We start from the raw sequence: 17,887 nt of genomic DNA on the forward strand, positions 1-17,887 counted from the left end.
TCAAGAGTAATATAAATAAATATAAGAATACAATAAAAATAAAATAATATCAATCCGCAGGCGGATGGTCGTCGCTGTCTCCACGTGACGTGCCGTTGTCTCGACGGGTGCCTGATGTGCCAGGAGCCTACAAAAATATATCAAAAGCATGATTTGCATATTTATAAATAAAAATATATAAATTATTAAATTAATATAAAAATATATATTTAATAATATGTGTTTACCTGAGATGGGCCATACATCTCTAATAAAGATGTAAGCCGATCAATCTGTCCCCTCATGGCCTGCATCTCCGCACGGCTCTGTCGCATCTCCTCCATCTCAGCGGCACGACTCTGTCTAATCTTCTGTATCTCCGCCTCGAGTCTGCGAACGCGTGAATCCTGAGCATCTGCTGCAGCATGCTGCGTATATCTACTAACCTCAGATAACTAAGTGGGGATGACTCCTACTCCATAACCCCTCACTCGACCATAGCGCTCTGGTCCCATCAACACTGTGAACACCTCGGCCTCGATACGGCTCTGCTGCGTAGATGCTGCGGACTCGTCGTCATGCTCCGCAATGAGAGATGTAGCCCTCTCCTGTATTTATTTTGAAAACAAGAGTTATACATTAATAGCTAACAAAATTAAATTAAAATCATTATAAAAAATAGAATATTAATAATACCGTACATATAAATCTCTCGACTCATCTCGAACAAAAGTACCATCCTGATGAGTATGAGTCATCCGGTAAAACTCCACTTTACCAGATTCCTCTCATGCTCATCCACCTACACAAATAATTTTAATTTTAAGCAAACAGTTATAATAATTAAAAAAATATATGAGTATCATGATACAGACATGGTCCACGATACATAATGATATTAGTTATATAAATATTTCAACATAAAAATTAAAAGTTAATTATGAAAGTTTAAGGAACATACAAACTCCTGTCGGAGTCGTGCATAACTCTTCGACCCCGATGTATGAGGAACAGACTGAGCTGCTCGTGCAGCTCTACAATAGCAGAATAAGTCTGTAAAATAAAGTAAAGAACTTGTTATATGTATAATATATAATAAAAATTAATATTTTTATAAAATATTTAAAAAAAAAATAATGAGCAGATAATATACCTGTGCCCTCTTGGAGAACCAATAATGAACCAACTCCATCCACTGATGAGGGGGTACATCAGGAGGACAATTCCTAGCAACCTCCTTCTCTGTCATACCCTGTCTCATATAGTCCCTCTTCAATTGTGCTCTATATTCTTTCCATTTGCGGTTGAGAGACTTCATTACAAAATCATGAGTGGATGGAGGGAGAACAAATTTGCTCTATAAAAAAAAAGTTAAATGAAATAAATTATATAAGTGATTAACAATTAATATACAGTATGAACACCAATTCATTACCTCTATAACTCGGAGGAGCTCAACTTTGTACGTTGGAAGCATGTCATTCCATTTTGCATAGCCCAATGGACATAGCTGAGGCCTCCGAGCAACAGTCCCCAAAAATGAAGTCAATAAGCAGGCAGCTTTCTTAATTGACTGACCTAGCTGATTGCACTCCACAATAATTCTCTCGCCCTCACGCATCTGCCACACATCTCGTACTATTGTGGATCCGCATCTAGGGCGTACTCTCTCGGATCATCTGCAAAAAATACATAAAAGTAACTATATCATAAATATACATAAAATGAAATAAAAATAAAATTACATGAAAGACAATATATACCCTGCACGTGTATCTCATCATCTGGCTGATGAACAGGAGGATCGTGCTGTGCTGATGATGAAGGACAGGGCTCAGAATGCTGTGCAGCTGAACTGACCTCAGGCTGCTGTGCTGAAGAAGACGTACCGGTCTCTGTCTGTGAAAACTGGAACTGCACACCAGCATATCATCCCCTGCACACATGATGTCACCTAGCATTTATATAAATAAAAGGTAGAATCAGTTAATATATGGAGTAAAATAATACAATAATTAATGCAAAATATATACATCATAAATAATTATTACCAGTAACAATCAAGCAGTAGTGTTTCCTTCAAATTCTGTTCTAACCAGCGTCGTCGTAGCATTTAAATCATCAGCTGGCACAAAATTGTAGGGCATACATTGTGTATAAGTGTCATCATCATCATCCTCCACTTGGTTTCCCATATCATATAAGTCTCTAGGTTTTGTTTTGATGACAGTAAACCAATCTTTATCTTTTACGTCTTGTACATAAAATACTTGACGAGCTTGAGATGAAAAAATGAATGGGTCATCCTTTAATAACACACCAGTGTGTATCAACCTTGAAAAATTTACAAGTGTAAATCCATTTGCATCTTATTTCAAACCCCTTGATGAGTTTATGTCTATCCAATCACATCTAAACAGTACTACTTTAAATTTTTCATAATAATCTAACTCATAGATATCTTTAAGTACACCATAATAGAATTTTCCATCCACTTCTACCATAACACCGCTATTCTGTATTTTTCTAAATTTCTTTCATTCTCTAGTATGAAATTTAAAGCCATTAATTATGAAACTGTTATATCTATTCACAATCTTGTTAGGTCCTCGAGCAAGAGCTATTAGTTCATCTGAATTATTTGTCTCCATCATCTTTGATACCTAAAAAAAAATGATATGACGAAGTACTGTTGAGTTATCTGATATTAAATATGTATCAAAAATTAATGTATCTCATAATTAAATATAAATCATACCTGATTCGAAAGCCACATAGGGAATAACTCGACCAACCATCGCTGTTCAATCCTTGCATTAGGACGAATGTTATGATTGGCTCATCTCTGATAAATTAAAAATAAATATAAATATATCATTTAGAATATTATATCTAATATAAAATTTAAATTTTGATGTCATTCCTTAAATATACTAACCTGCGATGGTCAGATATTATGTCACTATGAAGTAACACATAACGATGTGCTTGTGCTAAGGATTTTTGATCAAGTACAATACTTTAGCTCTTCTCAAGAATTTTTCAGCAGTTAAGAACTTATACAGTTCTGCATTCTCCACAAAGTCATTATGCCGTTGAGGTCGACTAAAAATATCTCTACACCTTGAAGATATCTTGAACAAAATGTCAAACATTTATCTGCAATATATGCTTCAGCAATCGAGCCTTCGGGTAGGCTCTATTTCGCACATAATCTTTAAGACGCACAAGATACCTTCAAGAATTAAATATTTATTAAAATATCAGTATGCTGTTGTTTCTAATAAAATTATCAAAAGATTTAAGGTTTGCAATAATACCTCTCAATAGGATACATCCATCTATAATGTACCGGTCCACCAACTTTAACTTCTGAAGTTAGGTGAATGAGCAGATGTACCATAATAGTAAAAAATCCAGGAGAAAAAATCTTTTCCATCTGGCAAAGTGTAATTGCAATATCGGATTTAACTGATCGAGTTTCGAGGATCAATAACTTTAGAACATAATACCTTAAAGAATGACGATAATCGAAGTACAATTGCAACAACTTGTTTCAGCAATGACGATCTTAAAGCTATTGGAAAAATATCTTGCATCAATATATGACCATCATGACTTTTAAGATTTGAAAGTTTTCGATCTTTAGATGCACATATCGTGAAATATTTGATGCATATCCATCAGGTACCTTGATACTTTTCAAAACTTCCAAAAAATTATCTTTTTCTCGAGCAGACATTGTGTAACATGCAGGAGGCACATAAATTCTATCATTAGCAAGCATTTTAGGATGAAGTTCCTGTCGGATACCCATTTCTTTTAAATCAAGACGTGCCTTCATGTTATCTTTGCTCTTTCGATCAAGGTTTAAAAATATTCCAAGTAAATTATCGCAAACATTCTTCTCTATATGCATGACATCAAGATTGTGCCGAATAAGATTATGTTTCCAATAAGGTAAGTCAAAAAAGATACTTCATTTTTTCCATAAATGTTTACTGGGCTGTTGTGTAGATGCTATCTATGTGTCTTCCTCATTTTCATCCTCGAAATAATTGTCTGGATCTTGAAACACCTTTGCATCTATAGTACTGATACGACTTCCTCTGGTAACCCTTCGTGCACTGAGCTTTCAACATCATCCCTTCCTCTTTTTTTAGAGGACTTTGAGTGCTTACCATAGCTGTAATTGATGCCATCCATTTGTCTATGAACATCAGTTCCAGAAGGTGGAATAGGGGCACATCCCAATTCTATAGTACCATCAAACAAATCTTTCTGAAATCGAAACGGATGATTTGCTTCCAACCATCGACGATGTCCCATGTAACAAAATTTACCTCCATGTTTTAACCAAATTGAATGTGTTGAATCTCCACAACAAGAATGTGACCCGTCTCTTTGTACTCCAGCCAGATAAATTGGCATATGCTGAAAAATCATTAATAGTCCATAACAAAGCTGCCCGTAGTTTAAATGTTTGGCCGTTGGAAGCATCAAATGCATCAACACCCTCCCACAACTGTTTCAATTCTTCTATTAAAGGCTGTAGGAAAATATCAATATCATTGCCTGGATCCTTATCTCCTGGAATAACCATTGACAAGATAAGTGATGATTGTTTCATGCACATCCACGATGGCAAATTGTAAGGTATCAAAACAATTGGCCAAGTCTGTAGGTAGAACTCAGGGTCCGAAATGGATTGAAGCCATCAGAAGCTAAGCCAAACCTAACACTGCGAACATCAGAGGCAAAATCAGGATGCCTATCATCAAATGCTTTCCATTGAAGACTATCTGCTGGATGTCTCAACATTCCATCCTTTGTACGTCCTTCATCATGCCATCTCATTGATGAAGCTGTTTTTGATGATGCATAAATCCTTTTCAATCTAGGTATAAGAGGAAAGTAACGCAATACTTGGTCGGTTTCTTTTTACTCCGCTTGCATCCAATTCATTCAGTACATTATCTCGATCTTCTTTTTGTGTTATCCATCTTGAAGATCCACATACATTGCATGACTCTTGATTAGCATTTTCACCCCGATATAACATACAATCTTTCGGACAACTATGAATCTTTTCGTATCCAAGATCCAATTCTTTACTACTTTTTGGCTTCATAATACGATGGTGGTAAACGAGTACTTTCTGGAAATGCATCTTTAATAACTTGAGCAGCATGGTAAAACTCTTTCCAGACCATCCATTCAAATATTTTATATGAAATAAATGTACAAGAAAAGAAATCTTAGAAAATTTCGTACAATCCGGATATAATTCTTCATCTCATCTTTCATTAAGGTATGATAACGAGCTGTCTCATCATTAGATGTATGTATAGGCTCCTCAACATGCATACGTTCCGTATGCGTACATCCATCAAACATCCCAACTGTTTCTTGTATACTACTGGATTCTCCTAAATTTTGAACACCAAGTCCAAAAGCATCTGTGATCAAACCCCTTATATCATCATCTCTTGCAGAATTATCTTGTAGGCTAGTAGATCCAAAATGAGTCAGGGTTGGTTACATGATGATGGCAACATAGATTCTCCATGAAAAATCAGTCGGTATAATCTCTTAAAAAACCATTCCATACCAAATGTTCTTCAACAATTTGTGGATCTAAAGAAGAACTATTTACACATTTCCGACATAGATAAAAATCTTTCCATTCAAACTACTTTTCTCCATACCAAATTTAATGAAGTCATGAACTCCATCTAAATATTCTTTACTATTCCTTGGTTTATTTATCCAACTTTTGTCCATTGTAGGATAAAAATGACCGAACTTGCAATTTATCTAAAAATAAAAAAAATTATACAATCTATATTAATACAATGAGTAAAAAATATCAGTCATTTCATAAAATCTAAAAAAATAACAGCTAGATAAAGTTTATATAGTAAATGCTTGCTATCATCAACTAATAGGTAAAGAAGGTCCTATCCCATTCAGAAAATGCATTAATTCTATAGGTCAATTACAGAAATCAAATGATATGCAACAAGAGCCGAAAAAAATTTCGGCAGTATTTTCCTTAGTTCTCCCGTATAGGGAGAACAAAAGGAAAATACCATCCAAATTTTTTTCGAACCCTCAGCATACCATTTGATTATGGTAATGACCTATAGAATTACTCACATTTTCCAAACTGTCCATACTGGACAATCAATTGATCAATGTATATAATTCTTTTATCCGTACAAAAATAAATAAATGTACGGATACAATAGAATATGTATATTAATCAAAAGATGGGTCTATATTCTATGCAATGTAATTTTTTTTAAAATTAATTCATAATTAACATTGCCTGCATCTTTCATCACATCCCTCTAATGAGCTGGCAACTTTATCACCTGGTGTCTAACTTTGTATTTAATGTTGCTTGAAAGTTATTGTAAGGAAGCAAGAACTATGAATCTTGTCATGTATTCTAGAGCTAGTCTACTTCATGTCTTGTCACGAGGCAGATCATAGCCATATCCACAGAGACTAAGAGAGAAAAAGAAGTATAATACCTGATATTAACTTGGGGAGTAACGGATAAAGAAACTTGGCCCAGCTTAATCCAGATGCTTAGTCTTCATCAGCCACGAAGATAAGGATAACGTAGGCCACACGATATCAGGGTCCAGCCACATAACGAGCACCACATGTCAGATAAGCAATCAATCAAGATTCATGAAACTATGAAATTATCCATTCATCAACCATGTATCACAACCTTAATTAATTGTACTATATATTTTCGGGTGAACCTCATAGAGAGATACTAAGAGGGTGTGGTTGTAAATTGATCTAACTCTATATCATTTATTTTATATAGTTGAAGATATTATCAATAATTATGTTGTTGATTATAATTATTTATGGTTATACATTTTTTTGAAGAATATGTTACAATAAATTTTGAAGAATATGTTACACATTGGAATGTTTATTTCATTACTTGTCATTTAACTATATATATATATATATATATATATATATATATATATATATATATATATATATATATGACTGAAACGTAGATGTGTCCAGAACTTTAATGAATAAGCTCAGTATATAGTTACAGAATAATTCCATTGTTGGCAGACAAGATGTCTACATGTATCATGCATGTAGTTTATTTAAAATAAGACTGAGACCCCATGAACCAAGGATTGGAAAAAATGTAACATTTTTTTTTTCAAGTCTTTGAAAAATGTTTATTGTCTTTCATCTTTTCAGTTAAAACTTAATGCAAGGAGTGTAACTTTAATTTAGAGAAGATGGTATTTATAATCATAGGCAATTGGCTAAAGAAATCAATTCGTGGTTCATGGGCGAAAGGTAAAAAGTAATTGTGGCCTAAATTTCCCTAGAACTAGAAGCATGCATTTGTTTTGGGTCTATGTATCTTGTAACGACTTATAAATCATAGTAAAATATTTGCATGAACAGAATAAGTACTGCATGCATTAAGGATGTTTTTTTCTTTAAGATTAGGATGTTTACAGTGTTTTTTTTTTTGGTAAGAAGATAAAACATCTACATTCTAACCTTTTTTGCTGCCTACCATAGCCAATTGGGTTACAACAACCATTCAAATGATACCTAGGACATTCCGTAAGCATGCCCTGTGCTAGCAAAAGTTCAATATCACTAGACAGCATACGTTTTATGTAAGGAAATATTACATGTTTATTCTCAGATAGCAAATAAGTACAATTAATTGGACCTTTTCCATACCAAATGTCTTTTCATTAAAATAATTTCTTCGGCAAGATCTCTCATAATCCTTGTTTCGCTAGGCTAACCATGTGTTATACCCATTTCTCTTCACCATAATAGATACAAGACAATAAATTGAGAATTTCTTTAATGAAGCATGAAATTAAAAACGAAAATGAACAGGAAACATGGACTGTGAATTATATTAAGGGACCTGTGGTGTTACAAAAGAGTACTGTCTCAATAACACTCTGAATTCTGAAACTACATTAAATTATGACAGATTATTTAAAACAATAATAGCATAATACTAAAACCATGATAGGAGACAGAGAAATCCTGATCCGTTAAAAGGTTAAGTATGGATCAAGATTTTGTATATTGCTCTCCTTACTTTATTCGATACGAACCTAATCTAACTCAACCTGTTGTCATCCATACCGAATACTTTTTCATGACAATACCTCTCTAGAGTTTTTATTTAGTACAATCCCATATTTTGATAAGATCTTTCTAACAGAAAAAAAAAAAAAAAAACATTCATTACTTGAAGGCATTGTTGCCATATAACTTACCTATTTCATTATTTAACTTGTCTACATATTAAGATAGATAAATTGTGCACTAAAAGAAGTCGTACGAGAAATGGAACCATGCATCTTATAAGAATCTTGGCCGTATAAGATGAAAAAAAGAGAAAAAAAATATCCCAACCGATCAAAGAAGAGTTTCCTTGGTCAATCTCCAAAGAAAAAAAAAAAGGAATAACTTGTTATGTTTGACAAAGTGTCCTGCCTCCATGCTTCTATTATCTTCCAATTGCGTAGCTCTCTTCATTTTTTTTTTGGCTTAGAATTATTTTTCTTTGATGCAAGGGAGATTAAAATCTCACAATTCTACCACTAGATAAAGATTAAAACATGAATTACTGCCCGATAATTAAGGTACCAGAGCATCAAAAAAAGAGACTTAATTTATTCAAGAAAAATTAAGGCTTATTGATTGGTTGACAAAAACATATCATTATTCCATTCTATTTCTACATCACAAATTATTAGCAACTCTAATATATGCAATTTATAACCACATGCAAATGGGAACATACTCATAGATTCAAAATCCAGCAACTAACTCCTCGTGTGCCTCACTCGTCTTTAGGTATTGTTTTCAAGATGGCATGTGGTTTGAGAAGAAAGGCACCACTTTGGATGGTCAACCCGCAAGGCTTTTTTTTTTCTTTTTTTTGGGTACAAACCAAGAATTCCTCTATCCGCCACATATTGCATCGAGTCCGGGGATCACGGATGTAAATTGTTTCTGACAAACAATCACTTGCACCAAACATCATAAAACCACTCTCCCAACCCATTGCACAAACAAACAACTCCCAAGAATAATAATAACAGAAGGCAAATAGATTTCTGTAGATGAGATCGAAAACTTCTACACCATTTCACCAACCCATAAATGCTTGAACACAGTAGATGATATGAACCAAAACAAGACAATCGCTGGCAACAAACATCATAAGACCACTGCCACAGCCCATCGCACAGAAAAAAATTGAACTTACGCCGAAAAAAATAATTATCAATAACATATCTTACTTTTGGGCCTGCAAAGATGGCCGTCGGGAGGGGGGAGGAGAGGAGGGCCGGTGGGGAGGGGAAGATGGCTTGGACCGCGCGGGTGGGCGTCGACGGATGCGGCAGTAGAGGGGAGCGGCGGATGGCGGTGAGGCGTGGATGGCGGGTGCGCGTGGACGGAGGGTGCGGTGCCGGCGGTGGAGATGGGCCGGGGTCGGCGGAGAGGAATGGGTGGAAACTAAAGGGGCGGCGGTAGATAGATTAGGACACGCACGGGGGAATTAAAGAAACCTAACGACGCTTTTTAGCGTCGTTAAATAATGACGTAAAAAAGCATCGGTATTTTTTTTATTTGACGATGCTTTTGCTAAAAACGTCGGCGTTGACAATTCTCAAATTTTACGATGCTTTTAAGCGTCGTTAAAATACAACGCTTTTTAAAAGCATCGGTAGGTCAGCGCAACCTGCCGACGCTTTCCAAAAGCGTCGGCAAAAAATGGTTGCTAAATGCCATTCTTCCTGTAGTGCTTGCATCGTATCGAATTAATGCCGCACCAAAAATCTAGAATCCAATGGTTAAAAGATGGTGATGCTAATACTAAATTTTTCCACTATTCTATTATTCTTCGAAGGTGCTCTAATCGAATCAATGCCCTTACCCTTCCACATGGTGGAACCACAAATGATATAAATATGATCCAACAAATGTTGATTGCTCATTTTCATGATAGATGGAAGATGGATATGCAAATTCTGGAGCCTGATTATCCTATGATGAATCTAGTTTTAACTCCTACCCAATGTTTTTCCTTTATTCAATCAATTACGGATGAGGAGATTGAAACTACTATCATGTCCATACATTCTGACAAGGCCCAAGGACCTGATGGTTTTCCAGACTTTTTTTATCACAAATTTTGGAACATCATTAAACCCAAAATCTTATCTGTAATACACTTTTTCTTTTAGAGTGCGTACCTTCCGGACTCTTGGACCAAGACGAATATTATCTTGATACCTAAGAAGGATAACCCTTAGTGCCCTAATGATTTTCGGCCTATTAGTTTGTGTAATACTGTGTATAAAATTATTGCTAAAATTTTGGTTGAAAGACTTAAAACTTTTTACCTAATTTTGTTTCGAAGGAGCAAGGTGCCTTTATAGCTGATCGTAATATTACTGAAAAACTTTTGCTTGCATAAGAAATTATGCATTCTCTTTCTAATATTCTTTCTGCTAGGGCCCTCATGCTTTTGAAGTTGGATATGGAAAAGGCCTATGATAGAGTTCATTGGCATTTCCTTTTCTTTGTTCTTTGATAGATGGGTTTACCTTACCAATTTATATCTTGGATTCAAGCCTGTATTGCTCATCCTCAATTTGTTTTGTTGGTGAAGGGTATATCTACCCCCCTCTTTTCTTGTCTCTAGAGGTTTAAGGCAGGGGTGTCCCCTCTCACCCTATCTTTTTATTTTATATTCTAAAGCATTTTCAAAATTTCTTCATATTGCTGCTCAGTTGAATCTTCTTAAGGGTTACAAAATTCATGGTGGTTCGGAAATCACACATGTTTTTGATGCTGATGACTGCTTATTAGTAGCTCGTGCTACATTGCGTAATGCCATATGCCTCTCTGCAATTCTAAATGCTTATTGTATGTATTCTGGACAAGCTATTAACTATTCTAAATCTCATATTTTGTTTTCCCCAAGTATTGATGCACTGCTACTAAGCAGCATACCTTGCAAGCATTGCATATATCTGAAAAACAAGAAGGATGGAGTTATCTCGGGGCCCCGTTATTAGGTAAATCCCTCCGACCATCAAATTTTCAATTTCTTTTAAATAAAATTTTAGAAAAGGTTATTGTCTAGAAATGGAGAACATTATCTCTTGCTAGCCATATGACTTTACTCCAATCGATGCTTTATGCTATCCCTCTTTATGTATTTTCTTCTGTCCATGTGCCTATTTCTGTTCTTTGTAAGATAGAGAATTTAGAGCTTTTCTTTGGGGTCATGCATCAGACAGGCAAGCATTCCATCCCATTGCTTAGAATCAGGTGTGCAATCCTAAACCATGTGGTGGTCTTGGATTTCAATTGTCAAGTCAGTGTCGCTTCCATTGCTTATGTAAATTAGCTACTCAAGTTATTTTGAATCCGTATTCATTATGGGCTCAGGTTGTTAAAGCAAAATATAAATTTATGGGTTCTTGGATTAATGTTCTAGGAATGCTTCAATCATTTGGAAAAAAATTGTTCAAGCAGGGCCTCATTTGAAATTTGAGTTTCAATGGATAGTGGGTACGGGTACTTCCATTAGAGTGGATGATGACCCATGGATAACATCTATTTCTATTATCGCTTGGCCTACTTATGTTAATATGGATTCTGTGTATGCTAACATGCATGTTTCTGATTTCATCAACACTAATAGAACTTGTGTTGCCCAGCTATGCAACCCAAGAGGGGGGGTGAATTGGGTTTCTAAAAATTTTAAGCTTAACTTATGACTTATGAAAAATATTTGACAATAGCTAAATAACTAGGGAGAGTAAAGTTAATTCAACGCTAATGGCTAAAAGCAAGAATGCAAGAGAATAATGAAGAGTTAAAGAAGAGCAATTAGGCACACCACAAACAAAAGGATTTATAGTGGTTCGGTGCCAACCTTGCACCTACATCCACTCCCCAAGCTCTTACTTGGGAATTTCAATCCACTAACTTGTATTCAATCCGAATACAAACGTCGAAAACTCCGACTCTAGCTATCCCAAGCTAGTCCACTTGTTTTCCGGATACAAGCCAACCCAATACACTCTGATTCAAGGTTCGGATTAACCTTTCTTTATTTTGGAACCCTTCCAAAATAAAAACAATAACTCAAACAAAGTATAACAATGAATAGCACAAGTAAGTACAAAGAAAGCTCCTTTAATGAGCGAATGAGACTTTAAATACACTTTACTCAAAGAGAAGAAGACTCTTTTTGATTTCCTCAAGGTGGTTGGAGACTTGAATGTGCACTTGAGGAGTTGGTGAGCTTGGATTAAAGGCTTCTTGAATGCTTTGAGTGAGCTCTTGCTTAGGACTGAAAAGTTTGCTTGAAATCCCCTTTTCAAAATCTCTCTTCTTGATTCTTCTTTTGATTCCCACCTTTTTGTCCCTTTTATAGCTTTAAGAAATGGTAGAAAATATTCTGGGCTGAAATAGAGCCGTTAGACCACATTAAATGAGCATTAAAAGCACTTAAAATGGGTTAAAAACTAGCCGTTGTAGAATAATCCTGTCACAGGGGTCGACTCATGGGTCGACTCATGCCTGGGGGTCGACTCATGGGTCGACCTCTGTGGAAGAACACCAGAAAATCAAACGAAAAGCAAGGTTCTGTAAAATTGGCCCAAAACCCGCAGAGGTCAACTCATGGGTCGACTCATGCCTTGGGGATCGACTCACAGGGTGTGCCAAGTTTGTGCCATCCAAAAATTTAGCGTGCCAATCATCTCATATGCCATGAGTCGACTCATGGGTCGACTCATGTTTTTCAAACATGAATATCTTTCAAAATACAAGTCCAAAAATAATAAAATTTTTACTAATGGATCACAAATCTTTTATTCTATCATTTGATGCTTTTAAATCAGGATTTGGTAAAATTATGATTTTGCCCCTGAAGAGCAATAAGTCTTTTTCAAGCGAAAATCATTAGTACCCCTTCAAATGCTTTGTAATCATCAAAATCAATCCAAGGAGCAATAATTTTTTCCTTTTTGATGATGACAAAATACTTGAACAAAAGCATATATATGAAACAATGAGCATGAATTTCAAAAGAATGAAATGCATTATAGGTAGTTTGAAGATAAATAAGAAATTTACTACCAACTTAAAAATTACTTATTAGTGTATTTGCTTGAAAAGAAGATTGATTCTTTTGGCATGTGATACATGTGCCCATTTGCTTGTGTTGCTCATTTGCATAACAATTTGCCTATTGCTTAATAATTTGAAAATTTGATCATTTGATTATGTGATTTTGGTATTAGAGCAAAATTTATTTTTATTATCAGAGCAAAGCAGAATTTGCCTAAGAATTTTGAAACTTGCTCATTTGAAAATATCTCATTTGCTCATTTGCTTGTTTTTCAAATTGCTTATCATCTTGAAAATTTGCTCATTCTCATTTAATTATTTAATTTTGATACCAGAGCATGTCTAAGAATTAATTTTAAAGTTTGCTCATTTGCTTTTGCTTAACAATTTACTTAATTTGCTTTTAATTCTTTTATTAATTTGCTTTTGATTCTTTAATTTCTCCTCCTTTTTGACAGCATCAACAAAAAACATTGTTTACTCCCCCTTTTTCTTTGAATACATTTTCTCTTTTTCTTTGAATAATTTTACTAATGTTACTTCTTTAGCTTCTTTTACTAACAGTAATCTTACTAACATTAATATTTACTCCCCCTGAATACAGCAATCATAAAAAATATACCATTGGATATCATAGATATGAAATAGCAATTCATAGTATTTTAAGCATGCACTCAATTGAAAGTAACTCAATTTGAAGGTCATATATTAAAAGTCAAAGAGTATATATATATATATAATCAAAAAGTGACTGATACCATAGTTGTTCCAATGCATATACCAAAATATAAAAGTCAATTAGTCAACATCATTACATGGCTCAAAAGATAGATCTTAGAAAGAGACTAAAGACATGACTAACTACAAGGATCTAGTAGAGCTCAGACTGGATGGATCAGAATCAGATGTATCGGAGATGGGGTGGGAAGATAAAGGATCACGACCAAGAACTCGTCCTCTACTCCATCTGCCTCTGCCATGAGTGGAGGTGCTGGCATGAGTAGGTGAGCAAGATGATCCTGAAGGCTGAGAAGCAACAGACTGAACTGCAAGAGAGAGCCTGATGGTGTCTAGAAGGTTCAGAGCTCTCGAAATAGACTGTAGCAGTGCAGTGAACTGGGTGGATGCATGCTCACTAGAGCCTCTGATCTCTCTCCTCAGAAAATCAAATCCACTCTTTAATACTCTTCTAAGTCTGGCTACCTCCGTAGATAGGTCTGAGACCTCAGTAGTGCATTCCTGTGGCTGTGGATATGCCAGAGCTAACACTTGCCCCTGCAAGTCAAGTACCCTCCCAGTCAGTCTCAAAATATAACCCTCGAGCTGTTGAATCCGAACTGACTGATCTGAGATCATCTGAAATACAGTGGAGATGTGGGGGATCAAAGTCTGATCAGATGCATCTAATGATGTGGATCTCGGTGCAAAAGCTAAAGTGCCCCACTGTCGAGAAAGCAAGGAAGCCACACGCTGAGAGATCATCTCAATCTGGTCATCAGCCAATCTGATCTCAGAGGAAAATGCTCTGCTGTCTGGCTGCTGGACTGGGGTGTGCCTCCTAGTGAACTCTGAAGGGCCAGCCTCTGGATCTGAAACAAACTGGATGTCTGGAGATGCTGCCCTGATGTCATGGAGAGGTGATGAAGGACCTTCTTCCTCAGCTCTGTCCTCAACTCTCTCTTCTGCACCCTTAATCCAACCACCATCAGTCCTAGTAAATCCCATGCGGTGCAAAGTATGTTGGTTGATGGTGTCAGAGTGAGAGAGCCTAGCTGATGCATCGCCCTCAAAACTAACTCCAAACCTCCTGAAAACCAATGTGAGGGCCATATCGAAAGGCAGATGTGCCTTGGACCTATTCAAGGTTTTCCTCATGGCTTCTATCATTAATGCAGGGAGGTTTAGGTGGGTTTGGGTAATCACATGAAACATGATGCAGATGTCTCAGCCTGAAAGGAGGTCATGTCTACCACTTCTTGGGAAGAAAAGCTTTGTTACCAATTGATGTAGAATCCTCATTTCAATGGACAGGATCTTGACTTCTAGTTTATTTAGGCTTCCCGAGTAGGTTCCTTCTAAAATCACATTAATTCTTTCTTCCTTCACTGGGAGTTCCATGTTTGAATATCTCTCACAGGGCAAATGAAGAATCTCTCCCAAAATAACAGGATCTAAACATATATCAATACCCTTAACAGTGGATGTTACTGTTTCATTGTCATAGCACAGATTCAAATAAAACTCTCTAACCAAATCCACATATGTAACTTCTTTAAGTGAACAGTAAAATCCCCAACCTTGGTTTTTGATCTTTGAACCAATGGAGAACCCCTCTTTTTCAAAAAATCTGAAGTCAATATTTTTCCCGGGTTCTACCTTTCTGATAGATAGAGGAATTTTACTGGGGCTTAGAGGAGACTGAGAGGAACCTGGAGCAGATGCCGAAGCAGGAATGGAAGCAGAAGAGATCTGAGAAGCTTGTCTTTTCTGCGCACGCCCTCTTCCAACTCACGGACCGATTTTCCTCTTTTAAGGAATTTCATTTTTGGAGCCATTCTCACCACCAGAACAAGCAAGGAGACTTGGAAGATCAAATGTGTGAGGAGATAGAGGGTTATTAGGGGATGAAAAGGGATTTTTGGAGGAGAGAAACCCCGATTTGGAGGAGAATGGTGGAAGCTAGGGCATGCTCCAACCGCTCCAATCAAGGAAGAAAAATGAGAATAGCTCCTTTCTCAAGGGGCGATTTGAGGTGGAGAGGTGATGGGAGAAGGATCTTGGGCTTAGACCTTGGATTTGGAGAGAAAGAAGAAGAGGACTATGGGTTTTGGAGGGAGGAAGATGAAGATGGAGAGGGTCGGCTCATGAACGGGGTTTTTAATCAAAAAGAGATGAACCCGTGGGATGTTGGCCGAAAATTGCAAGTATGCCATTGGATCGACCCTAGGGGGTCGACTCATGATTCATAAAATTTTAGAAAAATTATGAATAAATTCTGAAAAAATTTAAAACTCTGGGAGAAGAAATTTTGCTCTATGAAAAGTTGTGAGAATGATAATCTTGAGCTTTTAAGTCCAAGAAAAATGATGGAAATTGAGCTCAAAAAATTTTGACATTAATTTCTTGGAATTAGAGAGATATTTAAGTAGATGGATCAAGAATTTCTAGATCTCTCCTAATTTCACAGAATCTATCTTCACTTAGGGTCTTTGTAAAGATATCGGCTAATTATTTTTTAGTACAAACATAGTCAAGAATTATATCTTTATTTTGAACATGTTTTCTTATAAAATGATGTCTGATTTCAATATGTTTAGACCTAGAATGTTGAATTGGATTTTTAGTAAGATTTATGGTACTAGTGTTATCACATCTTATGGGTGTTTCATTAAGTTTGATACCAAAATCTTCGACTTGTTGCTTAATCCATAAGATTTGAGCACAACAACTTCTGGCTGTAATGTATTTGGCCTCGACCGTAGACAGTGCTACTGAATTTTATTTCTTGCTAAACCAGGAGATTAGGTTAACTCCAAGAAATTGGCAAGTTCCACTAGTATTTTTTCTATCTAATCTACATCCAGCAAAATCAGCATCTGAATATCCTATTAAATCAATTAATGAGTCCTTAGAGTACCATAATCCTAGAGTTTGAGTACCATTTAAATATCTAAAGATTCTTTTAACAGCATTCAAGTGAGATTCTTTAGGATTAGATTGAAATCTAGTACACAGACAAATACTAAACATGATATCAGGTCTACTTGCAGTTAAATATAATAGAGAGCCAATCATACCTCTATAATATTTTAAGTCTATACTTTTACCTTCTTCATCCTTGTCAAGCTTACATGAAGGGCTCATGGGTGTGTCAATTGCTTTGGAGTTCTCCATTCTAAACATTTTGAGTAATTTCCTTGTGTATTTACTTTGGGTGATGGAGATTCCTTCCTTTGTTTGTTTGATTTGGAGTCTGAGGAAGAATGTAAGTTCTCCCATCATGCTCATCTCGAACTCTCCCTGCATGAGCTTAGCAAAGTCTTGACAAAGAGATTCATCAGTAGACCCAAAAATAATGTCATCAACATATATTTGTATAATTAATATATCATTTTGATTTCTTTTAATGAAAAAGGTTGTGTCTACATTACCTCTTGAAAATATTATTTAGTAAAAATTTGCTTAGCCTATCATACCAAGCCCTGAGTGCTTGTTTCAAACCATATAGAGCTTTATTTAATTTAAAAATATGATTAGGAAAAGCATGATTTTTAAAATCTGGGGGTTATTCTACATAGACTTCTTCAGCAATATATCCATTCAAAAATATACTTTTGACATCCATCTGAAATAATTTAAATTTTATAAAGCAAGCATATGCAAGTAGAAGTCTAATGGCCTCTAATCTAGCAACAGATGCAAATGTCTCATCAAAATCAATTTCTTCTTCTTGATTATAACCTTTAGCAACCAATCTTGCTTTATTTCTTATTACATTTTCATGTTCATCTAATTTATTCCTAAAGACCCATTTTGTGCCAATTATTGAATAATTTTTAGGTCTTGATACTAAAGTCCATACGTTATTTCTTTCAAATTGATTAAGTTCTTCTTGCATTGCATTAATCCAATTATAATCATTTTTAGCTTCTTCAATAGTTTTAGGTTCAAGATGAGAGACAAAAGCACAATGATTAAATACATCTTTAAGTAA

General features: G+C 35.6%; 1 protein-coding gene across 1 annotated transcript in view; it reads right to left on the reverse strand.

Moving 5' to 3' along the window:
* Window positions 1-17,887, reverse strand: part of LOC105039836 (uncharacterized) — a 198,508-nt gene continuing 180,621 nt past the window's right edge. Inside the window, exon 7 of the mRNA XM_073242971.1 lies at window positions 1-127. Within this exon, the coding sequence (XP_073099072.1) occupies window positions 50-127 (78 nt within the window). The 3' untranslated portion in view covers window positions 1-49. The remainder of the gene's footprint in view (window positions 128-17,887) is intronic.

This window comes from Elaeis guineensis, chromosome 9, assembly GCF_000442705.2.
Source record: "Elaeis guineensis isolate ETL-2024a chromosome 9, EG11, whole genome shotgun sequence".
Taxonomy (NCBI): Eukaryota; Viridiplantae; Streptophyta; class Magnoliopsida; order Arecales; family Arecaceae; genus Elaeis; species Elaeis guineensis.